The 26,292-nt window shown below is 46.6% G+C and overlaps 1 protein-coding gene across 5 annotated transcripts in view; it reads right to left on the reverse strand.

Moving 5' to 3' along the window:
• The window catches only part of PLA2G6 (phospholipase A2 group VI), a 133,508-nt gene that overhangs the window by 86,130 nt on the left and 21,086 nt on the right, over positions 1 to 26,292 (reverse strand). For all 5 annotated transcript variants that reach the window (XM_075321820.1, XM_075321819.1, XM_075321818.1 and 2 more), the window contains exons 3-8: positions 22,336 to 22,551; positions 14,295 to 14,478; positions 13,300 to 13,487; positions 12,338 to 12,434; positions 8,998 to 9,180; positions 1,756 to 1,864 (exon numbers count right to left, since the gene is read on the reverse strand). In XM_075321820.1, coding sequence (XP_075177935.1) covers positions 1,756 to 1,864; positions 8,998 to 9,180; positions 12,338 to 12,434; positions 13,300 to 13,487; positions 14,295 to 14,478; positions 22,336 to 22,551 — 977 coding nt within the window. The remainder of the gene's footprint in view (positions 1 to 1,755; positions 1,865 to 8,997; positions 9,181 to 12,337; positions 12,435 to 13,299; positions 13,488 to 14,294; positions 14,479 to 22,335; positions 22,552 to 26,292) is intronic.

Genomic DNA, 26,292 nt, shown 5'->3' on the forward strand with positions numbered 1-26,292 from the left:
CGTGGCTCAGAAAGTGCGGGAGCTGGTGCCTGCACTGTGCACAGTGAGGGGAGTGGAGTATGCAAAGCATGCTCCAGCCCTCAGTGCTGCTCGTTCTGTGCAGCGTCCCGCCCTTCCCCTGCCTGTCAGGGCTGTGGGCGGGAGGAAAGGAAACTAGGCCGCAAAAAGCCGGGGACTCTAGTAATAAACGCGGCCGCCGTAAAAGCGCGGCCGGCGCGAAAGTCCCCGGCGCACTACAAGTTCCAGCCGCGCCGCAGTGTTTCCCTGGCAGCGGCGGTTAGTGCGGCAGTCCCTATACATAAACACACTCAGCAGCGCTGAGTGTGTAATGGCACATATTAACCCGGTCAGCGCCGCGGTCCCCGGTGCACTAGCACACCCAGCAATGCTGGAGTGTTGCTGTGCGCGGTCCCCACGGGGACACAGAGTACCTCCAAGTAGCAGGGCCATGTCCCTGAACGATACCCGGCTCCTATCCAGCAGTCTCCCAGGAGTTGTGGATGAAGCACGGTCTCAGTGCCTGGAGACCGATAGGATCCCACTTCACCAGAGCCCTGAGGGGGATGGGGAAGGAAAGCAGCATGTGGGCTCCAGCCTCCGTACCCGCAATGGATACCTCAACCTTAACTACACCGCCGACAAGAGTGGGGTGAGAAGGGAGCATGCTGGGGGCCCTATATGGGCCCACTTTTCTTCCATCCAATATAGTCAGCAGCTGCTGCTGACCAATCTGTGGAGCTGTGCGTGCGTGTCTGACCTCCTTCGCACAAAGCAAAAAACTGAGGAGCCCGTGGGAGCACGGGGGGTGTATAGGCAGAAGGGGAGGGGCTTAACACTTTTAAGTGTAATACTTTGTGCGGCCTCCGGAGGCATAGCCTATACACCCAATTGTCTGGGTCTCCCAATGGAGCGACAAAGAAAAATGAAATGAGATAGTTTAGTGGATAACTTTTTTAAGAGTCCAGTGGGCGGCCTTATTAGCGACCAATAGTTATTATTATGTGCATCATTACCTAAGGAATGTTCTCAATGACTAATAAGACCGACTACTGGACACCAATGCACAAAACAAGCAGGCGTTAAAATGGAAACATGACAGGTCATACAGAATATTTTCCCTTTATCCACTCTACTCAACTTCTTCTGCTCTGTAGTGTGCTGATCACAGATAGGTCTGTAATTTTCGGTGAAAGCCAAGTGATTACCAATAAAAGAGACTTAGAATCTCACAGTGGCTGTCACTCAATTTTCACCTCCATTGATGGTGTAATGGGGATGGAAAGTGTGCTACTGCAGAGCTAGGAAGGTTGGGCATCCAGCAGTCTGGTAAATCTGGATGTCATCCCCTGCATAAAGTGTAATTTCCACCATTGCTACCCAGCTGTCCCAGAAAGTAGAAGTCAAAAATGGATATTATTGAATATAAAATCTCTCTATCTCAAGAACATGTTCTGTCCTGCATTACACCCACAGATATGAATAGGCACTGTGCAACGCCGTATTCCCCCTGTGTTGGCGCTATAAGAAATTCGAACACATATTTCCAGGATTCTGCATAGCTTAGAAATAATTGCCGGAGGATCTTTGTAATAAGCAATGATTGTCCTAAGAAGGAACCCCTTTAATATATGGAGCCTAATCCATGACATGAGCAGAAAGACGTTTGATAGCTTGTTATGATCATGTACTTGATCTATAGATTGTATATACATTTTCCAATATTAACTTACCACTACAGTGATTTAAATATATTACCTTTACTTGCTCTAGCTGCGAGGAGACCTGGTGTTTCCCCAAAATCATTCGCCTGCTCCACATCAGCCCCAAAAACCATGAGGGCTTTAATAAGCTCCAGCTGATCTTTCTGTGGAGGAAGAATAACGTAGAGGTGAGTTCTTCACTGTTTTTCTCTTATCTTAGGTCTGATCTAAGATCATCAAAGATTCTAGCATTTGAGCCATGACCATTGGGTACATATCTAGGCCTTCATCATTGCTGTGATATCATCCTAGTCATTTACTATATATGACAGAAACCACCCAAACATTCCCGCTGTCGAAAAAGATAAAAGTAAAGCAACGCCATCTAGTGGCCAAACCATTGAGCATGAGTCCACTGTAGAAAGGTAATAAACACATGATTATACAAAGCATTTCTTGTACTGTTAAATATACTGCTAAATTACCAAATTATAGCTTGTTCTGCATAATGCAGATCTAACTAGGGTATCAGGTCCTGCTCTGGGGAAAGACTCCAAATTGGGGAGCTGGCAAGCAAATCCTGGAAAAATAACACACGGCATCTGTCGGAGCCTCTTTCACGTCCATACTGTTCCGATGAAAGACTTCCCATGGTCAGCCATGGACGCCTAATGCAGACTGAGCCAGGTTTTCCTATACCGCACATCACAGAGCATAACGGGTCTGACTGCAGTCCGACGTCAAATAAGAACTGGGGAGTTCTATATACACCTGATGTATCACATATAAAAGGAGATAGCCTATGGGACTGACTCAGATACCTGCGGAACTCATTCTAGAGCAGAGGTCCCCAACATTTCTGACCTTGAGAGCCACATCCAGCTCTGAAAGTTCGTCACAAGCCACATCCAGCTCTAAGAGATGTTCACGAGCCACATCCAGCTCCTGGCTCTCACAGTAGTGACACGCAGAGCCCCCATTACCTGTATAATGACAGCAAAAACTTTTCCATAGAAGTCACAGTAAGGCGGTATACCAAGATCCAGGGGTTCCTACCTTACCCCCATTCAGATCTGCTCTTCTATGTGGAGCTGCTCACAAAAGTCACTATCTGGAGACCTTCTCATTATAGATATACCAAGTTAGAAGACAACCACAAGCCACGCATCATGGGTCCGCGAGCCACATGAGGCTCCCAAGCAACAGGTTGGAGACACCTGCTCTAGAATATCTTGCCACTGACCATCTTCATTACGGCCTATGTCTCCCACCCATTTATTCTTCCAAAGCATCAGATATTTCATTAGGGCCAAGACTAACCGGGCACTCTGCAATGCTGAAATTAGTCCACTATTTAAGGCTGTCAACCTTTGTATTATCAAATTTTTAGGTACTGACCCACCTAAGTTAGGCCTCTCTGCCTGAACCGCATGGCACAATTGAGGATATTTCTAAAATTCAGAGTGGGGAATTCCAAATTTGCTTTATAGTTGTGGAAGTTGCTTGAGTAAGTCACCTATTAAATGTAAGGTAATCTATGACTACCTCTCAGATCCCAACTTTGAAACTTATTTAACCAGAATAAATTAGCAAGCCACAGAGTCTCCCATTATGAAGTATATTGTGTAAACCCTTCGAGACCACAACTCCCTAACCTTCCATGGTGGACCCAGCCAATCTCTGCCCTTATTCAGATTGATGTCTGATGAGAAATAGTGAGGTTTTAATATTAGAGAGCGTAGGTACTGTCCCGATTGGGTACACCTTTTCGCGATGGGATGACTTTACACTTTTTTGATTTAAAATAGTATTTACTAAGTGCCTTATGTTTATCTGCTTTATGCTTTTAATTAGTTACAGTAGGGTATATGTTTATATTATTTTCAGCTTGGGTTTTTATGGCTGATGCATTAGTAGCAAGGTTGGCAATCTACCTCGAGAAACTCTGAACATGAGTTTCCAGTGGTTTGTATGGTCTTGTTTATTTAAGGTGATGTTGGAGAAGGAGACTCTGTGCCCCTCAACACCTGGGTTTTCCCACCCATGGATATGCAGAAGTTGAGCAGCCATATAATAAACCCAAGGATTCGGAACTGCCAATCCCCCTTCCCTTTCCAAGGTTTCCAGTATAATACGTGGAGTTGTTTACCCCATATTAGATCCCTGAACAACCAGTTAATTTGAAAAAATATCTCTATGGTACCCAAATTGAGAAATAATGTATAGCATATAAGAGTTGGGATGTATAGCATATAAAAGTTGGGACATCCAGATAATTTTGACTAAATTGACTCATCCTAGCACAGAGAGAGGTAATTTAGACCAAGTAACCAATTTTTAGCTTAAACTTTGTTCCGATTGTGATAAGATGTAGTTCCATAATCATTCACCTGCCGTTATCTCAATACCCATGTATTTGAATTGAGAAGTCACCTGAAGTCCAAATCTTAATTAAAAGGGAATCTGTCACCAGATTTTTGCTCCCCATCACCTCCTGGACAGGCGCTAACCCTCCCTTGGGGCTGTGTTTCCTGGCAGTCACCTATCACTATTACGCCACGTGACCACTGGAGTCAGTATGCGGCGAGGGTGGAAATCCACTCTGAAGGAATAAATAAAGCTGCAGCCAATCAGTAGCTGTTGAATGACTGCAGCGGTTACACGACATAACATCACATGACCGCTGAAAACTACAACGACACTGGAAGAGAGTGAGGTGAGTATAATGTTTTTTATTTATGTCCACTTCAGTTGATAAGAAGGGGTTGTCTAGCAGTGAACAAACTTTTTAATACGCACAAAAAGTGCCCAAGAAAGAAATCCCAATCACATTCATCAAAGTGTTTAGTCGCTAGATTTGTGACGAAAATTCTCAAAAATGTTTGCGTTTTTATGCCACTCCTGAGTGGATTTTCTAAAATGGACAGAACATGTGTAGGATGGGCATGGCGATACCCACACAAGAAATTCTTCAAAAGCTACGCTACTTTAGCTGTGTGTGTTTATTGATGAAGTTGAGCTGTGTGTATATATATGTGTTTGTATTGATGTAGCAGAGATGTGTATGTACATATCTAATGAAGCAGTAGACGTGTGTGTGTGTGTGTGTGTGTGTGTGTGTGTGTGTGTGTGTATATACACACTGGTGAAGCAGTGCTGTATGTGTATTATGTCACACAGCTGTGTGTGTTTATTGAAGTAGTAGACCTGTGTATGTGTGTTGATGTAGCAGTGCTGTATTTGTATTGAAGTAGCAGAGCTGTGTGCATTTACTGAAGCAGTAGACCTGTGTATGTGTAAATGTGTACTGATGTAGCAGATCTGTGTGTGTAAATGTGTGTACTGATGTACCAGATCTGTGTCTGTAAATGTGTGTACTGATGTAGCAAATCTGTGTGTGTTTGTGTGTGTGTTTCTGCTGATGTAGAAGAACTGTGTAAGTGTGTATTTGTATGTATTGATGTAGCAGAGCTGCATGTATATTTATGTTGCAGAGCTGGTTGTGTATTAATGTAGCAAAGCTGCGTGTATGAATTGAATTAGCAGACGTGTTTGGTTATCTTGATGTAGCAGAGCTGTGTGTGCACACCATAGGGGCATTATACTTTGTGGGGAGGGAAAATGTATTCTGGGGGAATATAAAAATTGCCACTTTGTGCTAAGCGCACCGCTATATGAGTCCCTCTTTCTTGTTTTTAAAAGTTGTGTGGTATGACACAGACATACAGTGGGTATGGAAAGTATTTCAGACCCCTTTACATTTTTCACTCTTTGTTTCGTTGCCGCCATTTGGTAAACTCAAAAAAAGTTAATTTTTGTTCTCAATGTAAACTCTGCACGCCATTGTGACAGAAAATAAAACCAGAAATGTAGAAATTTTTGCAAATTTATTAAACAAAAACAACTGAAATGTCACATGATCATAAGTATTCAGACACTCATATTTACGTCACATGCTGTCCATTTCCTTGTGATCCTCCTGGAGATGGTTCTCCTCCTTCATTTTAGTCCAGCTGTGTTTAAATAAACTAAATCGGACTTAATTTGGAAAGGCGCACAACTGTCTGTATAAGACCTCACAGCTCACAGTGCATGTCAGACCAAATGAGAATCATGAGGTCAAAGCAACTGCCCAAGGAGCTCAGAAACAGAATTGTGGCAAGGCACAGATCTGGCCAAGGTTACAAAAGAAATTCTGCAGTACTCAAGGTTCCTAAGAGCACATTGACCTCCTTAATCCTTAAATGGATGAAATTTCGGACCACCAGAACTCTTCCTAGACCTCGCCGTCCAGCCAAACTGAGCAATCGTGGGAGAAGAACCTTGATGAGAGAGGTAAAGAAGAACCCCAAGATCACTGTGGCTGTGCTCCAGAGATGCAGTAGGGAGATGGGAGAAAGTTCCTCAAAGTCAACTATCACTGCAGCCTCTACCAGTCAGGCCTTTATGGCAGAGTGGCCCAACGGAAGCCTCTCCTCAGTGCAAGACAAATGAAAACCCGCATAGAGTTTGCAAAAAAATACATGAAGTACTCCCAGACTATGAGAAATAAGAATCTCTGGTGTGATGAGACGAAGAACTTTTTTCGGGATAATTCTAAGCGGTATGTGTGGAGAAAACCAGGCACTGCTCATCACCTGCCCAATACAAACCCAACAGTTTAACATGGTGGTGGCAGCATCATGCTATGGGGGTGTTTTTCAGCTGCAGGGACAGGACGACTGGTTGCAATTGAAAGAAAGATGAATGCGGCCAAGTACAGAGATATTCTGGAAGAAAACCCCTTCCAGAGTGCTCTGGACCTCAGACTTGGCCTAAGGTTCACCTCCCAACAAGACAATGATCCTAAGCACACAGCTAAAATAACAAAGGAGTGGCTTCAGAACAAATCTGTGACCATTCTTGGCTGGCCCAGCCAGAACCCTGACCTAAACCCAATTGAGCACCTCTGGAGAGACCTGAAAATGGCTGTCCACCAACGTTCACCATCTTACCTGACGGAACTGGAGAGAATCTGCAAGGAAGAATGGCAGAGGATCCCCAAATCCAGGGGTGGAAAACGTATTACATCATTCCCAAAAAGGCTCATGGCTGTACTAGCTCAAAAGGAAGGGTGCTTCTACTCAATACTGAGCAAAGGATCTGAATACTGAATACTTGTGATATTTACCATGTGATATTTCAATTTTTCTTGTTTAATAAATTTGAAAACATTTCTACATTTGTTTTTTTCCTGTCAAGATGGGGTGCAGAGTGTGCATTAATGAGAAAGAAAATGAACTTTTTTTCAATTTACCAAATGGCTGCAATGAAACAAAGAGTGAAAAGTTTAAAGGGGTCTGAATACTTTCCGTACCCACTGTACGAAGTAATTTGTGCATACAAACTGATGCAAATGTAAGGAAAGGGCCTGGAGTGTCACCATTTTATTTTGCTGTTTTAGTAATGTTGCAGAAATTTAGAATAAATACCCATACTGCAATAATACAATCCATTCAACTTCAATTTGGATAAAAACATTACATTTACTGTTTTATAGGGACATTGGAAAAAAAATGCCACATACCATAAAGATATTAAAAACACTTAAATGTATAGGCCTTGTTGTTATAAATAAGAAAAAAAGGAATATATACCGATCGTTAGGCTCTGTTCACACTGGATAAAGGATTTTTCTCAATAAACTTCTTGAGAGTCTGAAAGATTATAGCATTTGCGGTCAAAAAACGCACCGAAAACGCATGCGTTTTTTACCGCATTTTTGATGCATTTTTGGTATGTTTTTTCCGCAGGTTGGTCCCTGCATTATTTTACCATTATCTATGGCAAAAACCGCAGGTACCTGCAGAAAAGAAGTGACATGCTCATTCTGTTTCTCAAGAAATTCTGCAGAAAGAATGTTCTTGAGAAAAAAAAAAAACAGTGTGCGCACGGCTAATTTTTTTCTCATAGGTTTTGCTGGGGAATGTCTGCAGAAAGGTTACAACCATTATCTCAAGAAATTTCTGCAGCAAAAACAAAAAAAAAAAAAAGGCAGGTAAAAACGCAGTGTGCGCACAGGGCCTTATCGTGAAAGTGTGAACAAACCCTAAACCAATCATGTTCATTACTTGTTAACAGCAAGAACGTCATCACTCAAGTGCTCTTTTAGGCTCCTGTGAATGCGTGTGGTCTTCCTATTTCTCAACATGGGAAGCTGAGAAAGGTTGTGAAGTAATAACAGCAATCTGCCCTACGCTACTATTAAAGGGTTTGTCCCATGTTCTGCCTTCAGGAACGTACTGCTCCCCTGCTCCCAGGCTTTTTGGATTCTGGGGGACAGTGTGTTCTTGACTGATTGACAGTGCAGACCGGTGGCATGGCTGCGACTACTGCATACATACAGCACTGAGATTACAATGGCTAGAATGGGTACTATCCCCATGTAGTATAAAATGTAAATCGAGTAGCCATAGCAATATGGCCAATTGGATATTACAATCTTAGCTATTCCATGGCATATCCATAGACAGATGCAGTTAACAGCTCTCTAATGGCAATCGCACCGAGACAGAAATATGAATGGAACGGTGGCAACACCTCCCTCTATTCCTTTCTATTGGACCTTGTTGACCCCGTTCTGGAGATTTCCCACCTGCAGGACCTGCTTCCATCAGACATTTATGGTATATCCTGTGGATCGGTGAAGTATGTAACACTGATTATCTCATAATAATGAAACCTTGAACCTATAATGGCCACTTGACAATCAAAACTAACCATGGAGCCATGGAGGAGGGTGGCCTAGTGAGATGAATCACGATTGTACATGATTTGAGTGACGTGTGGATGGCACCAGGATGAGACATGGCAGAAAAGTGTGGTGCTCTGAGCAATGTTCTGCTTGAAAACCTTGGAACTGGCATTCATTTTACATGTAGTACCTACCCAAACTATGTTGCAAACCAAGGTCACCCATTTATGGCCCTGCCATTGTGCAATAATTCATCAGGAAAGGTATGAGTGTCACAATCAGGTCAGAAAATTACCCATCTGTGGGACGTCTGGGAAAACCCAAGTCATATCCATACGTCCCACCAATTTACAGGACTGTTCTGTAAATCAGCTTGAAATGACCAATACACCTCACCATTTTTGCCAATGTCCCCTTAGCGGTTTACATTGTCCACTTTGGCATGATACAATTATACACCATATCCCAGCCCGGGTTGTGTGTAAAATCCCTTCCGCCATAAAATCTTGTTTTTGGTTTAGACAGGAGAAAAAATAAAGTGAACCCTTAAAAAAAATGTTATACCTTCATAGCAAGATGCAGGGCTGAGTTTCCATGTTCACCCTTTGAGTTTGGGTTTGCTCCATTTGTCAAGAGCACCATGACACAGTCAAATCGGTCCTTCTTCACCATAATATGTAAAGGGGTCTCTGCTGTTCTACTTACAGCATTAACTTTACTACCACGCTCAAGCATTAGTACCGCCATCTACAAAAAGAAAAAACGGAAATACACAATAATCAGCTTAAAACACTAAATAAAAAAATCTGTAAGCCTGTGCCAATCTGTTCATAGAGGTAGGATACAATGTACAGACCACGGATCACGTTGTATTACTCTTCTGACTCTTTGTGCCTCTGCAGACGCCCTTCTGTAAGGTTTCCTATCCAACTGGTTGTAATGTGCTGCTCCAAATAAAGAGCAAGGAGCACATTTCTGAAGGTTACCCACACCCCTTGTCATTCATATGCTCTCCCATCTTTCATTTGATCTGATGGACCTTTGTCTTTTTTTGTACTGCATAAAAAATGCAGATCGCATCTATGGGATTGCATCTATCTCCAGCATAGAACTCCCATAGAAGTGGCGGGAGCCATGCAGGGGCAGCCTCCTCTTCAGCTGCCGCGGCACTAGTCAGATGAATCTTTCAGACAATTTTGATACATTCTTTGCATATGCCATAAATGTCTGATGAGAGCCCCCTTTTAATTTTTATTAAATAGCTTTTTAGGCTTCCTACTAAACCTGGCCCTCTCATCTACTGATTGCTTTTACACTGTATTGCAGTATATTATGTCTGTTAGTAAATTACTATTTGACTGTGTCATAGAAAAGACCTAATAGGGTTACATACATGACAAAATAGGGGGCAGCTGTTAAAACCCCAACCCCAAACTACTCAAGCTTTCATATAAAGGGATGAGTGACTGGGATTAAAACTGTATGTTACAGCTAAAACCTGCTGCTGATGATGATGAGCAACAGATCCCGAACCTTCCCTGTGTAGGAACTGCACATGTTGCAGAAAGTATCAGCTACCCTGTTTCCACCGAAAATAAGACCTAACCCAAAAATAAGCCCTAGCAGGAATTTTCAGCCTTTTTGAAGTATGATTAAAATATTAGGCCATATTCCAAAAATAAGCCCTAGCAGAAGTGTCTGGGCAGCAAAAAAAATTATTAAAGAATACAATCAGGATACTTTATTAAAAGAGAGACGACAGGCCCAAAAGAGAGAGACGACAGGCCCAAAAGAGAGAGACGACAGGCCCAAAAGAGAGAGACGACAGGCCCAAAAGAGAGAGACGACAGGCCCAAAAGAGACAGACGACAGGCCCAAAAGAGACAGACGACAGGCCCAAAAGAGACAGACGACAGGCCCAAAAGAGACAGACGACAGGCCCAAAAGAGACAGACGACAGGCCCAAAAGAGAGAGACGACAGGCCCAAAAGAGGGAGACGACAGGCCCAAAAGAGGGAGACGACAGGCCCAAAAGAGGGAGACGACAGGCCCAAAAGAGGGAGACGACAGGCCCAAAAGAGGGAGACGACAGGCCCAAAAGAGGGAGACGACAGGCCCAAAAGAGGGAGACGACAGGCCCAAAAGAGGGAGACGACAGGCCCAAAAGAGGGAGACGACAGGCCCAAAAGAGGGAGACGACAGCCCCAAAAGAGGGAGACGACAGGCCCAAAAGAGGGAGACGACAGGCCCAAAAGAGAGAGACGACAGGCCCAAAAGAGAGAGACGACAGGCCCAAAAGAGAGAGACGACAGGCCCAAAAGAGAGAGACGACAGGCCCAAAAGAGCGAGACGACAGGCCCAAAAGAGGGAGACGACAGGCCCAAAAGAGGGAGACGACAGGCCCAAAAGAGGGAGACGACAGGCCCAAAAGAGGGAGACGACAGGCCCAAAAGAGGGAGACGACAGGCCCAAAAGAGGGAGACGACAGCCCCAAAAGAGGGAGACGACAGCCCCAAAAGAGGGAGACGACAGCCCCAAAAGAGGGAGACGACAGCCCCAAAAGAGGGAGACGACAGCCCCAAAAGAGGGAGACGACAGCCCCAAAAGAGGGAGACGACAGCCCCAAAAGAGGGAGACGACAGCCCCAAAAGAGGGAGACGACAGCCCCAAAAGAGGGAGACGACAGCCCCAAAAGAGGGAGACGACAGCCCCAAAAGAGGGAGACGACAGCCTTCCCTCCAACCCCCCCCCCAAAAAAAAAAATAAAATAATCACTCTCACCAGATCCTGAATAACTACAGCTGGCAAGCGCTGACAGTGGATGGGCTCTCCCACAGTGATCTGTGTCGCTGTCATATCCCTCCACTCTCATATCGAGTCCCAGTATCCCTCCGCTATGTCACACACATATCGGGTCCCAGTATCACTCCGCACGCGCACACGCACGCACGCACGCACGCAATCACTCTGCTTTCACCAACTCTGCGTGAATGATACTTCTACCAGCCAGAAGGGGGTGCGACCACTGTGAAACGCAGGGGAACCTGACGGCACCGCAGATGTCTGGGGTCTGGTAAGTGGATTCTTCTTGGGAATTGACAGCAAAAAGTGAATGGGACTCAGCACCAATACGAGTGAATAAAAATCTTCATGCTTTATTTGAAATATTTTAAAAATAGAAAAAAGGTCACAGATCATCCAAAACCGCCATGCGGCTTGCCGTGCGGCTTGACGCGTTTCGGACACAAAGGGGGAATTAAAAAAGGGTCCTTATTCATAAGCTTATGAATAAGGACCCTTTTTTAATTCCCCTTTGTGTCCGAAACGCGTCAAGCCGCACGGCAAGCCGCATGGCGGTTTTGGATGATCTGTGACCTTTTTTCTATTTTTAAAATATTTCAAATAAAGCATGAAGATTTTTATTCACTCGTATTGGTGCTGAGTCCCATTCACTTTTTGCTGTCAATTACCCTGGAACCGGACCTGCCTGTCCGAGGGACTACGTGCATCTGCCGCAGACTGGAGGACTTTACATGGGTGAGCTGAATACTTTTTTTCTCTACTCTTCTTGGGAATGTCTGCTTTCTTTTGGCAGTAAACTTTGCCGTGTTTCCCCAAAAATAAGGCCTACCACGAAAATAAGCCCCAGTAGATTTTTCGGTTAAAAAAAAATATCAGACATGGTCTTATTTTTGGGGAAACGCTGTATTTGCCTAGTGTAGGAGGTATAATGCACTTTCCATCAGTTATTGCTCTATACAAATATCACAGTGGCACCCAGCTGCCGCCACAGTGTGATGTAGTGACCAGATTGGCACTTGCTATAGTTGCACTTCCATTACACATGGGATCAGTCATAACTCGAAATAAAGGCTTCATATTTTTATGTCCAGCAATGTCCTACCTCAGCCGTCTTTGCCCAATGTAAAGGGATTGCCTGATATTTAGGATCTTCAACATGCACCTGGTTTGCGGACACATCCAATATAGCTTCAGCACATCTAGAGAAAACACAAGCAAGTTGTTGTTTTGCTTTTTTTTTTTTTTTAATTAAATTTACAGTCAATTACATTTGACAATAAGAATACAAAATAAAAAAACTGAAAAAAATAGCTGAAAACTAAATTTAACCTAATGACTGCAACAGCGATTGTCACTTTTGGAAATCTAGCATCCAGGATAAATTATAAATCGTTATTAATAATATTATTATTATATTATTTATTATTAATAATAATAATAATAATAATAATAATAATAATAATAATAATATTGTTATTATTATTAAAAAAGTAAATCTGGAGCTTCTATAACTATACTATACAAGCAATGCATTCATCAATGAAAACCACCAAATGCAGTGGTACCTACAGGAAATAAATTATGTCGCAAGATGGTGATTTGAGTCTGGAAAATCCAATTTTTTAAAGGGAATCCGTCAGCAGGTTTTTGCTACCTCATCTGAGAGCAGCATAATAAAGGCAAAGAGACTCTGATTCCAACCATGTATCATTTAAATTACTGGGTGCAGCCATTCTGACAGAAATTTTAGATTTAGCCATGTAGCAGAGCTGAGAGAGCTACCCCCGCCCACACCAGGCTCTCTATAGAGATTGTACATTGACAGTGACGTGTCGATAGAGAAGGGGTGTGTTTGACTGCCTGCATGTGACATTGTAGCCCGAGCAATGAGAAGTCCTGCTGCTTTATCAAACATAGTAAATAAACAACAGATCAGACCATGACAAGACAGGCCTCCCTTAATTCTGTGTTTAAACCCTTGCAGCATGCAGCTTACATAGCAAAAACCTACTGACAGATTCCCTTTAATGGAATAATATCTGAAGGAATATTAGTGTACCTCACCCTTTCATTGAGTATTTCATAGCCGTGTGAATGGGGTATCCATCCCTTCCAAGGACATCACAGCGTGCATGGCTGCGCAAAAAGGCCAGCACTGACTCAGTTTTACCCATGCGACAAGCCACATGCAATGGAGTCTCTCCGGTGTTGCTTAGGTGGTTGATACCGACCGAAGGTACGGAGCACAGGATCTGAGTGTGTAAAATATATAATGAAGAAAATGTGTAAGACATGGATAACAGCAAGCAAGAGGGTAATGCATTCACATCAGGTGGTAGCTTCAACCCTTGATCTCTCCGTGCAGATTTGATCCACTGATCAAAACCAGTATATGCTCTTCCTTTATTGTTGCGGATCAGCTCTCAAATTTGGGTCTAAACTGCGTTACTGGAAGGCACCAAATCTGCACTGATGATCAGTTCACTACAAAGGTTTACTGTTGCCACTTTCATGCACTAGTGAAGCACAAATCATCATCTCATATATAAAGCTGAGTGTATGTATGTATGTATGTATGCATGTAGTGTGTGTGTGTGTGTGTGTGTGTGTGTGTGTGTGTGTGTCCGCTAAAGGAATCCGCACCGTCACATTTACAATCACGAAATTATGCACAGACACCCTATGTGATGCAGGGAACATCATAGACTATGTTTAGAGGGGAAAATGTAACCCTGCGCTTTACAGTTACTCTCCAAAACACCTGCCTCCATTAAAGTCAATGGAGCTGCAAGCTATAGGTTATTAATAGGAGCTGTGATTGGTTGCTATAGGAACAAAATAAATTGTTAGTAAAAGAAACTTATGTGTGAGGTTATAAGATGTCGGTAGAGAAATAGAGAGACAGAAAGAGACAGACAGAGTAAGCGGAAGACAGGGAACGAGACAGAGACAGGCAGACAGAGACTGGGAGAGACAGAGAGACAGTTACTATTCCGGGCAACGCCAGGTACTACAGATAGTATGTGATAAAGGAAAGACATCACAGGACACATAATAACCTCAATAACACGGGGGTTGTTTTGTCGGGCAGCATAGTGGTAAACAGTCTCGCCATTGAAGTCAGCGATATCCTCCCGAGCCTGGCACTCTTCTACCAACTCCTGTATGCACTCAACATCCCCTTTCTTGCAGGCCAGGTGAAGTGGGGTGCAGCCATCGTCACATTCAGTACTATTCACACTCCTGGAAAAGAAAATTGTACATTTTTTTCTAATCGAAGAAAATTCCAAAATTCTGTACGGCTTCAGCAAATAAGTGACTCGAGTTAGAGTTAGCACAAGGGCAAAAGTCATCTCTTCTAAGTATGGTCAAAGTGTTGCTGCAAATACACATCAGTCATTTAAGGCCTCATTCACACATCCCTTCCCTTTTTTTGCATACAAATTCCATCCTTGTTTTTCCACAGATAGCATGGGTATCTATAAGGCTGCATGCCACTGATCAGTTTTCACAGCATTTTGGACACAGCATACTTCAGCTATGTCCAAAACGTTGCGTTGCACGGTACAAGCACAGTGGATGGATTTCTAGAAATCCTGTGCCCACTGTGCTTGTTGTTTTCCACAGCAAACACTGACCTGCGGTGTGACTTTCCGAGCCGCAGCATGTCAATTGTTTGCTGCGGAATCACAAATGTCCTCTATACGGAGAACAGAGAGACAGCAACTGTCTGAGATCGGATCGTGGGCACGAGCAGCTGTGCTCTCCTGCGGAGGAGACTCGTGGCCCCGCAGCGTCCAGGACGCAGCAGGTCCTGATCGTGAGCCTTAGGGTACGTGCCATCTTCACACAGGGAGTTTTTGCTGCTCTTTTCTGCAGTAAAACTGTAGCAAAACTCCATCTCTTGGCAGAAATAACCTGCGGTTTTGGTGCGATTTTCTGGCGTTTTTTGCTGCGTTTTTGCACTTCCTCATTGCTTTGTATACATGAAAATATCTTGCCAAAACATGGTGAAAATGCTGAAAGAATTGACATGCCGCTTCTTGCAAAAACACAGCAAAACCAAGCAGGTTGACATGTCAGTCAGGAAAAAAAGCAAGTGCTTTGCGTGTGGGCTTGATATTTCTGGACTCCAATAGGCTTTGCTGGTACTGTAAAAACGGTGTTTTGCTAGCATGGGAAAAAAAAAAAAAAACCCGCAAAAACACTCTGTGTTAACATAGCCTAAAAGTGAAAGGGGCCGTTCACATGTCAGGAATCTTTTGCGGAACAAAAAATCAGTACAAAATTGCGGAAACGTGTCCCAGCGGAGGATCAAAACAGCAATGCAAAACTATGGGTCTGTTTAAAAAAAAAAACAAAAAACAAACATGCCATCCGAGTGCTGACTGTTTCTCATGGACTGCTAAATACAGTAAGAAGAAGGTGGAGAAACAGTTTTGGGTTTTTTTCTCATCCGAAAAAAAAAAACTTCTGAAATTTTAACCAAACTCTTTTGGTACTGATAATGAAAAAATTCTGATAAAAAAAACAAAAAAAAAAAAACCACACACTGAAGAAATTCGGTCCAATTTTCTCATCAGAGAAAATCACTGACGTGTGAATGCGGTCCAAGGCTGGAAGAGCTGCTCGATTACACCTGCCTTCATTTCTTCATTACTCCAGACAGATATATTGATCATGCTCACTGCTTTTTTTCCTGGATTTAGTTGTTCTGTGCTGTACATCTACACTAAAGTCACTGAACTGAAAAAAATCTGCGGTCAGTCCTCATTCTCCTGGCATCTGATGTTGGGGGCGTCTCTCCTAACCCAGGCCCATCTTTTTTCCCTGCTAACTTCAACTTCTTACCTACCACACAAAGAAACCCTAAAAACCTGATATTGGTTCGGACCTTTTCAAAGATTTTACTTATAAAATGTATCCAATTTTTTACAGGAAAAAAAAAAAACTTTTGCCAACAGGGCTTTATAAAAAATGTTGGTCTCATCTTCATAGATTGAAATTGTTAGATTGTGCATGTAAAAGCATGTACTTTTTTCATTTACTGCCTCTTCGAATTTGCAGTTGTTATTGAGATATTAACACTTTTCTTTTGTTTATAGCTTGTTGCCTAAGAGACAGACCACCGCTGTGGTCTAACTTGTAGGGATTGTGCTGATGAAGACCAGGATTAGGAAAGTAACAGTGTGCTCTAGTGACCCCAGCCAGCATCAAAACAATGCTTAAAAGCTAAGCAGAACAAATTCTTCGTAAGGCTATGTGCACACAGTGCGTCTTTTTGACGCTGCGTTTGTGCGTTTTTGGCCGCTAAAAACGCACAAAAACGACCTGCGTCGAAAAAACGCGGCAAAAAACGCACGCGTTTTGCCGCGATTTGGTGCGTTTTTTTGCTGCGTTTTGCTGCGTTTTTGCTCACTGCGTCTTTATGCGTTTTTTATCAGTGAACAAAAAAAAAAGGTCTGATGTCATTTCCTTCTTCAATGTGTTCTTCATTCTCCACTAGTGTATGCAGAAGAGCAGACAGCTGCAGAACTACAAGGCTCAGCATCCTCCATCCAATAGTGTATGCAGGAGAGCAGACAGCAGCTGTAGAAATACAAGGCTCAGCATCCTCCTTCCAGGACTGTATGCAGGATTTCTTTGCCCCCCAAACAAAAAAAATGACGTGGGCTTCGCCATATTTTTGTATGCTAGCCGGGTACAGCAGGCAGGTACGGGCTGCCCCCAACCCCCAGCTGCCTATTTGTACCCGGCTGGGAACCAAAAATATAGGGAAGCCCTTTTTTTTTTTTAAATTATTTCATGAATTTCATGAAATAATTTAAAAAAAAAAAATGACGTGAGCTTCGCCCAATTTTTGAGTCCAGCCGGGTACAACTAGGCAGCTGGGGATTGGAATCCACAGTGCAGGGTGCCCAAGCTTTCTGGGCACCCCCGCTGTGAATTGCAGTCCCGCAGCCACCCCAGAAAATGGCGCTTTCATAGAAGCTCCATCTTCTGGCGCTGTATCCAACTCCTCCAGCTGCCCTGATGCAGAGTGGCTCGCCGGGTAATAATGAGGTTAGGGCTAGCTGTATAGCTGGCCCTAAGCCCAAAATTCATGGTGTCATGCCAATATTAGACATGGCCACCATGAATTTCTAGTAAAGATAAAAAAAAACACAACACACAGAAAAATATTTTTATTAGAAATAAAACACAACACAATTAGTGACTCCATCTTTATTGAAATAAACCCCCCTCCGCAGTAATCCTGGGTCAGGGTCCCGCGCCGTCCAATCCGGATCCAATATCATCTGATCGGTTTGCTGGAAGGCAAAGCGATCAGATGATGTGTCAGGATCAAGTGCCTGAATCCCATCACACATCAGCTGATTGTAGAAAAGACGTTTATACAATCAGCAGATGCATCGGTGCAAAAAAAAAAAAAAATATACTCACTTATGTGCTGACTACCGGCAGCTCCTGCAGCGATGGGGCGGGAGTCTGATCCCGTCCGATCGCTGCAGCAGCTGCCGGTAATCAGGGATGAAGTCTCCTGACGCATCCGCTGATACCGGCCGGGCGCCCGCGTCACCGCGATACTTACGATCAGCTGACGCGTCAGGTGACTGCATCAGGTGATCCATCGCCAGGTCCTGCATCCATCGGAGCTTTCCCGGCCGTCTGCACACAGCCGGAGCAGGGATGGCGATACCGTGAGAGGAGATGGGAGCAGGCATGGCACCGGGAGGCTGCAGACAGGTGAGTATAACTTTTTTTTTTTTTCTACTGTTAACTTTTGTTTTCGCAGCCGCTTCCACCTCCCGCCCAGACATGGCGCCGCACGGCAGCATACATGCACAGGACGGGAGATGGAAGCGACGGTGACGGTACCGGGAGGATTCACGCTTCTGTATATACTGACAGAAGGAATCCTCTTCCTGTACACGTCACTTTACTACCCACCTCCTGCGTTTATAGCTGCGTTTTTGGTCTTAGAAACGCACCAAAACGCAGCTATTTGCGTTTCTCCTTGCGTCTTTCAACATCCCATTGAACTCAATGGATGAAAAGCGCAGTGAAAAACGCGGGAATAATTGACATGCTGCGCTTTTGTGGTCACCACAAAAACGCAGCTGAAAAAAAACGCTGTGTGGGGACAGCAAAAATGAAAACTCATAGACTTTGCTGGGGAAGCAAAGTCATGCAGTTTTGAGGCCAAAAACGCACCCGAAAAACACGCAAAAACGCCGAGAAAAACGCACTGTGTGCACATAGCCTAAGCACAGTGCATGATCTGAGGGCGAGCAATGGTGGTCTGTCTCCAAGGTAACGAGCTGTAAACAAAAGAAAACTTAATATCTTAAGAACGGATGAAAATTTGAATAAGCGGTAAATATCAAAATTGCTCGTATTTACAAGCACAATCCAAAAATACTGATTAATGAAGATGTAAGTGACCCGTTAATCCATTTCCCTTCTTCACCCTTTGTATAGATCAGGGGTGGGGAACCTCCGGCCCGCGGGCCGCATGCGGCCCGCCATGACCTTTTATGTGGCCCCCGGGCAGATTCCCGGGGGAGGCAGTGCTGGTGCTGTCACCGCAGTTTGCTGCCGCCGGCCCTTTAAATCCACACATTGCTGTTTGTGCTGCAATGTGTTCTCCCGTCGGCCAGTGCCAATTGTGGGCGGGTCCACAGCAGCCTCACAGCTTCCTGCCTTGTGTGTCCGCCCCCTGCCCTCCGGAGATCAGTGCCTGCCTTCTCCTTCTGATGCAGTGTGTCCGGCTCCTGCACTCCGGTGATGTGAATGCAATGCTGCTGTGAGTCCAGCGCCGACCCTCTGCTGCTATGTGCCCTGCCCAATGCTTTGTGCCTCCCCACACCAGTTCTGTAAACCCTCTCCCCCAGAGTTGCATGAAACTCTCAGCGCAGTGTGGCCCCCAATGTCCTGTGTGCACCCCTCCCCCAGTCCTGTGTGCAGCCCCCCCAATGTGCTGTGTGCAGCCCATCACCCAGTAGTCCTGTTTGCACCCCCCCAATCCTGTGTGCACCCCTCCCCCAGTCCTGTGTGCAGCCCCCCAATGTCCTGTGTGCACCCCCACACAATCCTATGTGCAGCCCATCACCCAGTCCTGTGTGCACCCCCTCAGTCCTGTGTGCACCCCCAGTCCTGTGTGCACCCCCAGTCCTGTGTGCACCCCCCCAGTCCTGTGTGCACCCCCCCAGTCCTGTGTGCACCCCCCCAGTCCTGTGTGCACCCCCCCAGTCCTGTGTGCAGCCCCCCCCAGTCCTGTGTGCAGCCCCCCCCAGTCCTGTGTGCAGCCCCCCCAGTCCTGTGTGCAGCCCCCCCAGTCCTGTGTGCACCCGTCCCCCAGTCCTGTGTGCAGCCCCCCAATGTCCTGTGTGCACCCCCAAACAATCCTATGTGCAGCCCATCACCCAGTCCTGTGTGCACCCCCTCAGTCCTGTGTGCACCCCCTCAGTCCTGTGTGCACCCCCTCAGTCCTGTGTGCACCCCCTCAGTCCTGTGTGCACCCCCTCAGTCCTGTGTGCACCCCCTCAGTCCTGTGTGCACCCCCTCAGTCCTGTGTGCACCCCCTCAGTCCTGTGTGCACCCCCTCAGTCCTGTGTGCACCCCCCCAGTCCTGTGTGCACCCCCCCAGTCCTGTGTGCACCCCCCCAGTCCTGTGTGCACCCCCCCAGTCCTGTGTGCACCCCCCAGTCCTGTGTGCACCCCCCCAGTCCTGTGTGCAGGCACCCCAGTCCTGTGTGCAGGCCCCCCAGTCCTGTGTGCAGGCCCCCCAGTCCTGTGTGCAGGCCCCCCAGTCCTGTGTGCAGGCCCCCCAGTCCTGTGTGCAGGCCCCCCAGTCCTGTGTACAGGCCCCCCAGTCGTGTGTACAGCCCCCCCAGTGATGTCTGTGCCTCCCCCCCAGTGATGTCTGTGCCTCCCCCCCAGTGATGTCTGTGCCTCCCCCCCAGTGATGTCTGTGCCTCCCCCCCAGTGATGTCTGTGCCTCCCCCCCAGTGATGTCTGTGCCTCCCCCCCAGTGATGTCTGTGCCTCCCCCCCAGTGATGTCTGTGCCTCCCCCCCAGTGATGTCTGTGCCTCCCCCCCAGTGATGTCTGTGCCTCCCCCCCAGTGATGTCTGTGCCTCCCCCCCAGTGATGTCTGTGCCTCCCCCCCAGTGATGTCTGTGCCTCCCCCCCAGTGATGTCTGTGCCTCCCCCCCAGTGATGTCTGTGCCTCCCCCCCAGTGATGTCTGTGCCTCCCCCCCAGTGATGTCTGTGCCTCCCCCCCAGTGATGTCTGTGCCTCCCCCCCAGTGATGTCTGTGCCTCCCCCCCAGTGATGTCTGTGCCTCCCCCCCAGTGATGTCTGTGCCTCCCCCCCAGTGATGTCTGTGCCTCCCCCCCAGTGATGTCTGTGCCTCCCCCCCAGTGATGTCTGTGCCTCCCCCCCAGTGATGTCTGTGCCTCCCCCCAGTGATGTCTGTGCCTCCCCCCAGTGATGTCTGTGCCTCCCCCCCAGTGATGTCTGTGCCTCCCCTCAGTGATGTCTGTGCCTCCCCTCAGTGATGTCTGTGCCTCCCCTCAGTGATGTCTGTGCCTCCCCTCAGTGATGTCTGTGCCTCCCCTCAGTGATGTCTGTGCCTCCCCCCCAGTGATGTCTGTGCCTCCCCCCCAGTGATGTCTGTGCCTCCCCCCAGTGATGTCTGTGCCCCCAGCCCCGCGTGTGGTGTCTGTGCCCCCAGCCCCGCGTGTGGTGTCTGTGCCCCCAGCCCCGCGTGTGGTGTCTGTGCCCCCAGCCCCGCGTGTGGTGTCTGTGCCCCCAGCCCCGCGTGTGGTGTCTGTGCCCCCAGCCCCGCGTGTGGTGTCTGTGCCCCCAGCCCCGCGTGTGGTGTCTGTGCCCCCAGCCCCGCGTGTGGTGTCTGTGCCCCCAGCCCCGCGTGTGGTGTCTGTGCCCCCAGCCCCGCGTGTGGTGTCTGTGCCCCCAGCCCCGCGTGTGGTGTCTGTGCCCCCAGCCCCGCGTGTGGTGTCTGTGCCCCCAGCCCCGCGTGTGGTGTCTGTGCCCCCAGCCCCGCGTGTGGTGTCTGTGCCCCCAGCCCCGCGTGTGGTGTCTGTGCCCCCAGCCCCGCGTGTGGTGTCTGTGCCCCCAGCCCCGCGTGTGGTGTCTGTGCCCCCAGCCCCGCGTGTGGTGTCTGTGCCCCCAGCCCCGCGTGTGGTGTCTGTGCCCCCAGCCCCGCGTGTGGTGTCTGTGCCCCCAGCCCCGCGTGTGGTGTCTGTGCCCCCAGCCCCGCGTGTGGTGTCTGTGCCCCCAGCCCCGCGTGTGGTGTCTGTGCCCCCAGCCCCGCGTGTGGTGTCTGTGCCCCCAGCCCCGCGTGTGGTGTCTGTGCCCCCAGCCCCGCGTGTGGTGTCTGTGCCCCCAGCCCCGCGTGTGGTGTCTGTGCCCCCAGCCCCGCGTGTGGTGTCTGTGCCCCCAGCCCCGCGTGTGGTGTCTGTGCCCCCAGCCCCGCGTGTGGTGTCTGTGCCCCCAGCCCCGCGTGTGGTGTCTGTGCCCCCAGCCCCGCGTGTGGTGTCTGTGCCCCCAGCCCCGCGTGTGGTGTCTGTGCCCCCAGCCCCGCGTGTGGTGTCTGTGCCCCCAGCCCCGCGTGTGGTGTCTGTGCCCCCAGCCCCGCGTGTGGTGTCTGTGCCCCCAGCCCCGCGTGTGGTGTCTGTGCCCCCAGCCCCGCGTGTGGTGTCTGTGCCCCCAGCCCCGCGTGTGGTGTCTGTGCCCCCAGTTAATTAATTGCTTCACCCAATATAGCAGGGTCATTTAAACATTGATAATTTTGTGCGGCCCCCGAAGGTTGGTAGAAATTTCCAAATGGCCCCCGACAGAAAAAAGGTTCCCCACCCCTGGTATAGATAGACCCCAGAAAGAGTTGTTGACTGTGAACTGTCAGTGAGCTCATTCAGAATGCAGGGTCTGTAACTCTCACTTAACTATGTGGCAGTCATGAATCAGCTCACAAGACTTTGATGACAGTGCCAGACTGGAATACATAAAAACTATTTCATTATTAGTGAACATGAACAGATTCCGAGCACAATGAACCAATTATTTTCTTCCTACCTCAGAATGCCATTGTGTTTGAAACTTTCCCGAAGACCCAACTCCACAGCCACGTGTGCCAGAGACCAGTTGGGATGGCCACGCAGACAGTCTGTTAGTAGCTGGACGGAGTCCAGGCGGAGACCCTGTCTGGAGCTCTCATAGAAGGGACGCATTTTGGTTGCATATTCTTGGAACAAACGTAAAGCTTCTGTCTCTGAATCCAACTGAAATAGGCTGAGAGGGGATATGAAACATTAAATTATGAGTAAATACGTTATGGAAAATAAATCTGTAATACATTAAAAGCCAGATATGACACCTCTAACCCCCTGAAATTAGTTGATAGTAGCATGAAAAACCAATGCAGGTGAAATATAATACTAGTGGATATCCTAATGATCGGTATCAAGCAGACAGCCCGTAGATCACGCAGATCTCCCACCGGTACCACCAATGTGTCACAAACACCCTGTCTTCAATAGTGAGTACCATACGCAATTGACTGACGCGTCATGGGCGAGGAGATGGCTGCTATACAATGAGAGTATAGTATACACAAGCCAAATACAACTCATGGAATACATTAATCTCAGTATGGTCACTGCCAAGCTCTAGAATAACCTAAGAAAACTACTGCCTGCCACCGACAATCTTTTAGACAAGCCCTTTGGATACCCTTTAGAGGAAGCGAATGGCTTCAGGGATGCGACTTATGGAGCAAGAGGAACAAAGCTTTTATATTTTATATTTTTAATCTGAAAAGGTAGGCAGTGTTTATAAAAATATACAAAAGATGTTACAAAGGGGACAAAACAATACAGTATATACAATTACATAAAGTAAAAAGGATAAACAAAAGAAGAGTTCTTGACCTGAGGTCGCAGGGGTGGCACAATTCTCTTTTTAGAGGGAACCTCTTTTATTAAAAAATAAGGAACAATCCTACATCTTCCTGCATTGAACAAGGCGTCAACCCACACTTCTGTTTTTATTAAACAACAGTCACTCTCACATACCTTCCCTTGGTGACCTCAGATGGGGCTGGTTGTGGGATGTAACTTTGATCTCTAGGAAATTATGAGATTCTCAACTTTTAGGATATCTTTGCACCTAGAGGTCTCAGGCGGAAGATATCATGGTCATGTTTCCTATCATAATTTTACCTTTCTATAGAGATGAAACATGGAATGGATAGCATCATCCATCTGACTAATATTAATTTGAAGATTTTTGGAGGCTATATCGTGATGTGAGTGAATGCATTTGATGTTTGTCCTTTCGCTACAATGCTGAAAATATATTTCCCATAAATACTGGATCAAAGTAACCCCAAAATTCATCACTCACCAATGGCTCCCAAGTGTCTGGGACAGAGGAGGCCGATTTCTTTAGACGTGTGCCCTGGGTGGCGGTGATGCAATAAAAATCATGTAATAATAGACAATGTGACTGATCTTCTCTGACACAGTATGTGAGGACCCGCGCCCCAATGCGCGTTTCACTCCTGCTACCTCAGAAGGTGTGTTAACATCCATCCCGTCCACCCCAGGGTGTAAATTATGTAATGTATTCCTATTGATATAGGTCTTGTTATGGGTTATTTACACTAAACGTACCATATTTTCCGGCGTATAAAACGACTGGGTGTATAAGACGTCCCCCAACTTTTCCAGTTAAAATATAGTTTGGGATATAGCGAATATACTCGAGTGTAAGCCGACAAGAGTATTGTCCCCATTGTGTAGTGAAATCCCCTGCTGTAATGTCCCGTGCAGTAATGAGGCCATTGTTTAATAATGCCCTCTTCCTGTAATGTCCCGATTGTATAGTAATGTGCCCTGTCCTTTATGTCCCATGCTGTAATGTCCCCATTGTTTAATAATGCCCACTTGCTGGTTCCCTTCTGTCCCCTATGTGCAGTTGTTTACAAATACTTAGACTCCTTTCAGTGACTCAGTCGGAGCATAAGTCCGAAATCCCGCTCCTCACACAAAACATGTTTCGGACGTATATGCCGACAGGGACATTGAGTATAATGGAGCAGACAGAGAAAGCGTGTGCTCTGTCTTGCGCCATTTTCGGGTCTATACACTTTCTGCAGGCGGATGCCCAGATGTAGCAGACTTGCTGCACTCTTTACTTATATAAATACATTATATGTATGGCCAGGCACCTTTTCAGGGTGTATTATATCGTTTGACCTTTGTAAGTATTTTTTGTATATCTTACATTATGAAACATTGTTTATTGGCAATATGACTCCTTTTGTATTTAATATACCCCCTGACCAGAGATATGTTTGGACTCTCAGCAGGGTCTCCGCTTTAAGTACTGTATTTTTCCTTTTATAAGACGCACTGGATTATAAAACGCACCCCAAATTTAGAGATAAAAGAAATGGGGTCCGTCTTATACGCCGGTGTTGTCTTACCGGTGGGGGGTGGCAGCGGTATAACACGAGGCAGAGGCTGTGCAGGCAGAGGCGGCAGGTCAGTGGTGGCAGCGGCAGATCAGTGGCAAGTCAGTGGTGGCAGTAATGGTGGTGGGTCAGTGGTGGCAGCAGAAGCTACTGTGGTTGTGTGGTGGAGCAGGCCGGTGCGGCAAGTGTCCCAGTCTGTTCGTGGTCCAGGCTTCAAATAAATGGCGTCCGGAGTGGCGCGTGCGCAGATGGAGCTCTCATCCAAGAGCTCCATCTGCGCATGCGCTGACTCCCAGCACCATCATTTGAAGCCGGGACTGTGGACAGACTAGGACACCCTCCGCCCAGCCACCCAACCGCACAGATTGGCAGCCAGCAGGTCGCCCCCCCCCCACCTGCACAGAGGCAGCCGGCTGCCGGGACAGAGATGCAGCCGGCACAGACACGCACCCGGCCGCCCGCATGCACCGACAGGCACCCGGACCCCCGCACACATAGCCGCACAGACAGCCCCCCGCCAATCCCCTCCCGGTAAGCTATATTCGGATTTTAAGACGCACCCTCGAAAACTATGGAATATCTACAGTCTTAATTATATTTTTTTTCAATAAACATTAATTTTATGCATTGCAAAACTATTTAACACCTGTATTTCACAGAGTTTTTGTTCCGTCAGACCAAAGGATTCAAAGGCCAAGGAATCTACCTGAAAACATGGTGGACCAAAGCGTCATTGGAAAACTACCGTATTTCCCACCTAAGATTATCCCCAGGGGATTACGTATCCAGACCTATCCTACATTTCCACTAGATGACGATATACTCATCAAAAGATGGGAAGAAGCTGCCACCGACGGGTCAATTACATTTGTATTCAAAATGGAGTAGAGAAGGGGTTAACGCCGGGCATCAGCCAAATGAAAGCGTAGAGATGTTGATGAATAATATATTTTTTTATTTCATCTGTCTACGCATTTCAAGGTCAAAACCTCTTCCTCAGGACCAGGACATCAACAAAGTCATTTGTTGATGTCTTGGTCCTGAGGAAGGAGGTTTTGACCTTGAAACGCGTAGACCGATGAAATAAAAAAAAAAAAAGATATTATTCATCAACATCTCTACACTTTCATTTGGCTGATGCGCGGCGTTAACCTCTTCTCTACTCCATTTTGAATGCTCATCCACGTGGTGCTGCAGCATACGCCATTATTTCATGCTTATCAGTGGTTGTGACTCTCACAACCATAGTAGGTGAGTGTATATTTCCTGTATATACCACACTTGTCATCTGGTGTTACCCTATCAGCGCTTCTTATTTTAAATTTATTACTACAATTACATTTGTACAAATAACTGTAGACAATAATACTACCTCACTATTAATGTTGGATGAAGAAATTGACAAAAAAAAAAGATCTCTTCAGCAGGAGACTCCTAGAGACACTTTACAAAAATTCTACCAAGAGATGGAGAAAGACACAGAAAAGTGCAGAAAGGAAATCAGTTCTGGGAAGGTTAAAAAGCACCAGCGGGACATGAACGATTCCGAAAATAAA

The sequence above is a fragment of the Anomaloglossus baeobatrachus genome, chromosome 8 (assembly GCF_048569485.1).
Source record: "Anomaloglossus baeobatrachus isolate aAnoBae1 chromosome 8, aAnoBae1.hap1, whole genome shotgun sequence".
Lineage (NCBI taxonomy): Eukaryota > Metazoa > Chordata > Amphibia > Anura > Aromobatidae > Anomaloglossus > Anomaloglossus baeobatrachus.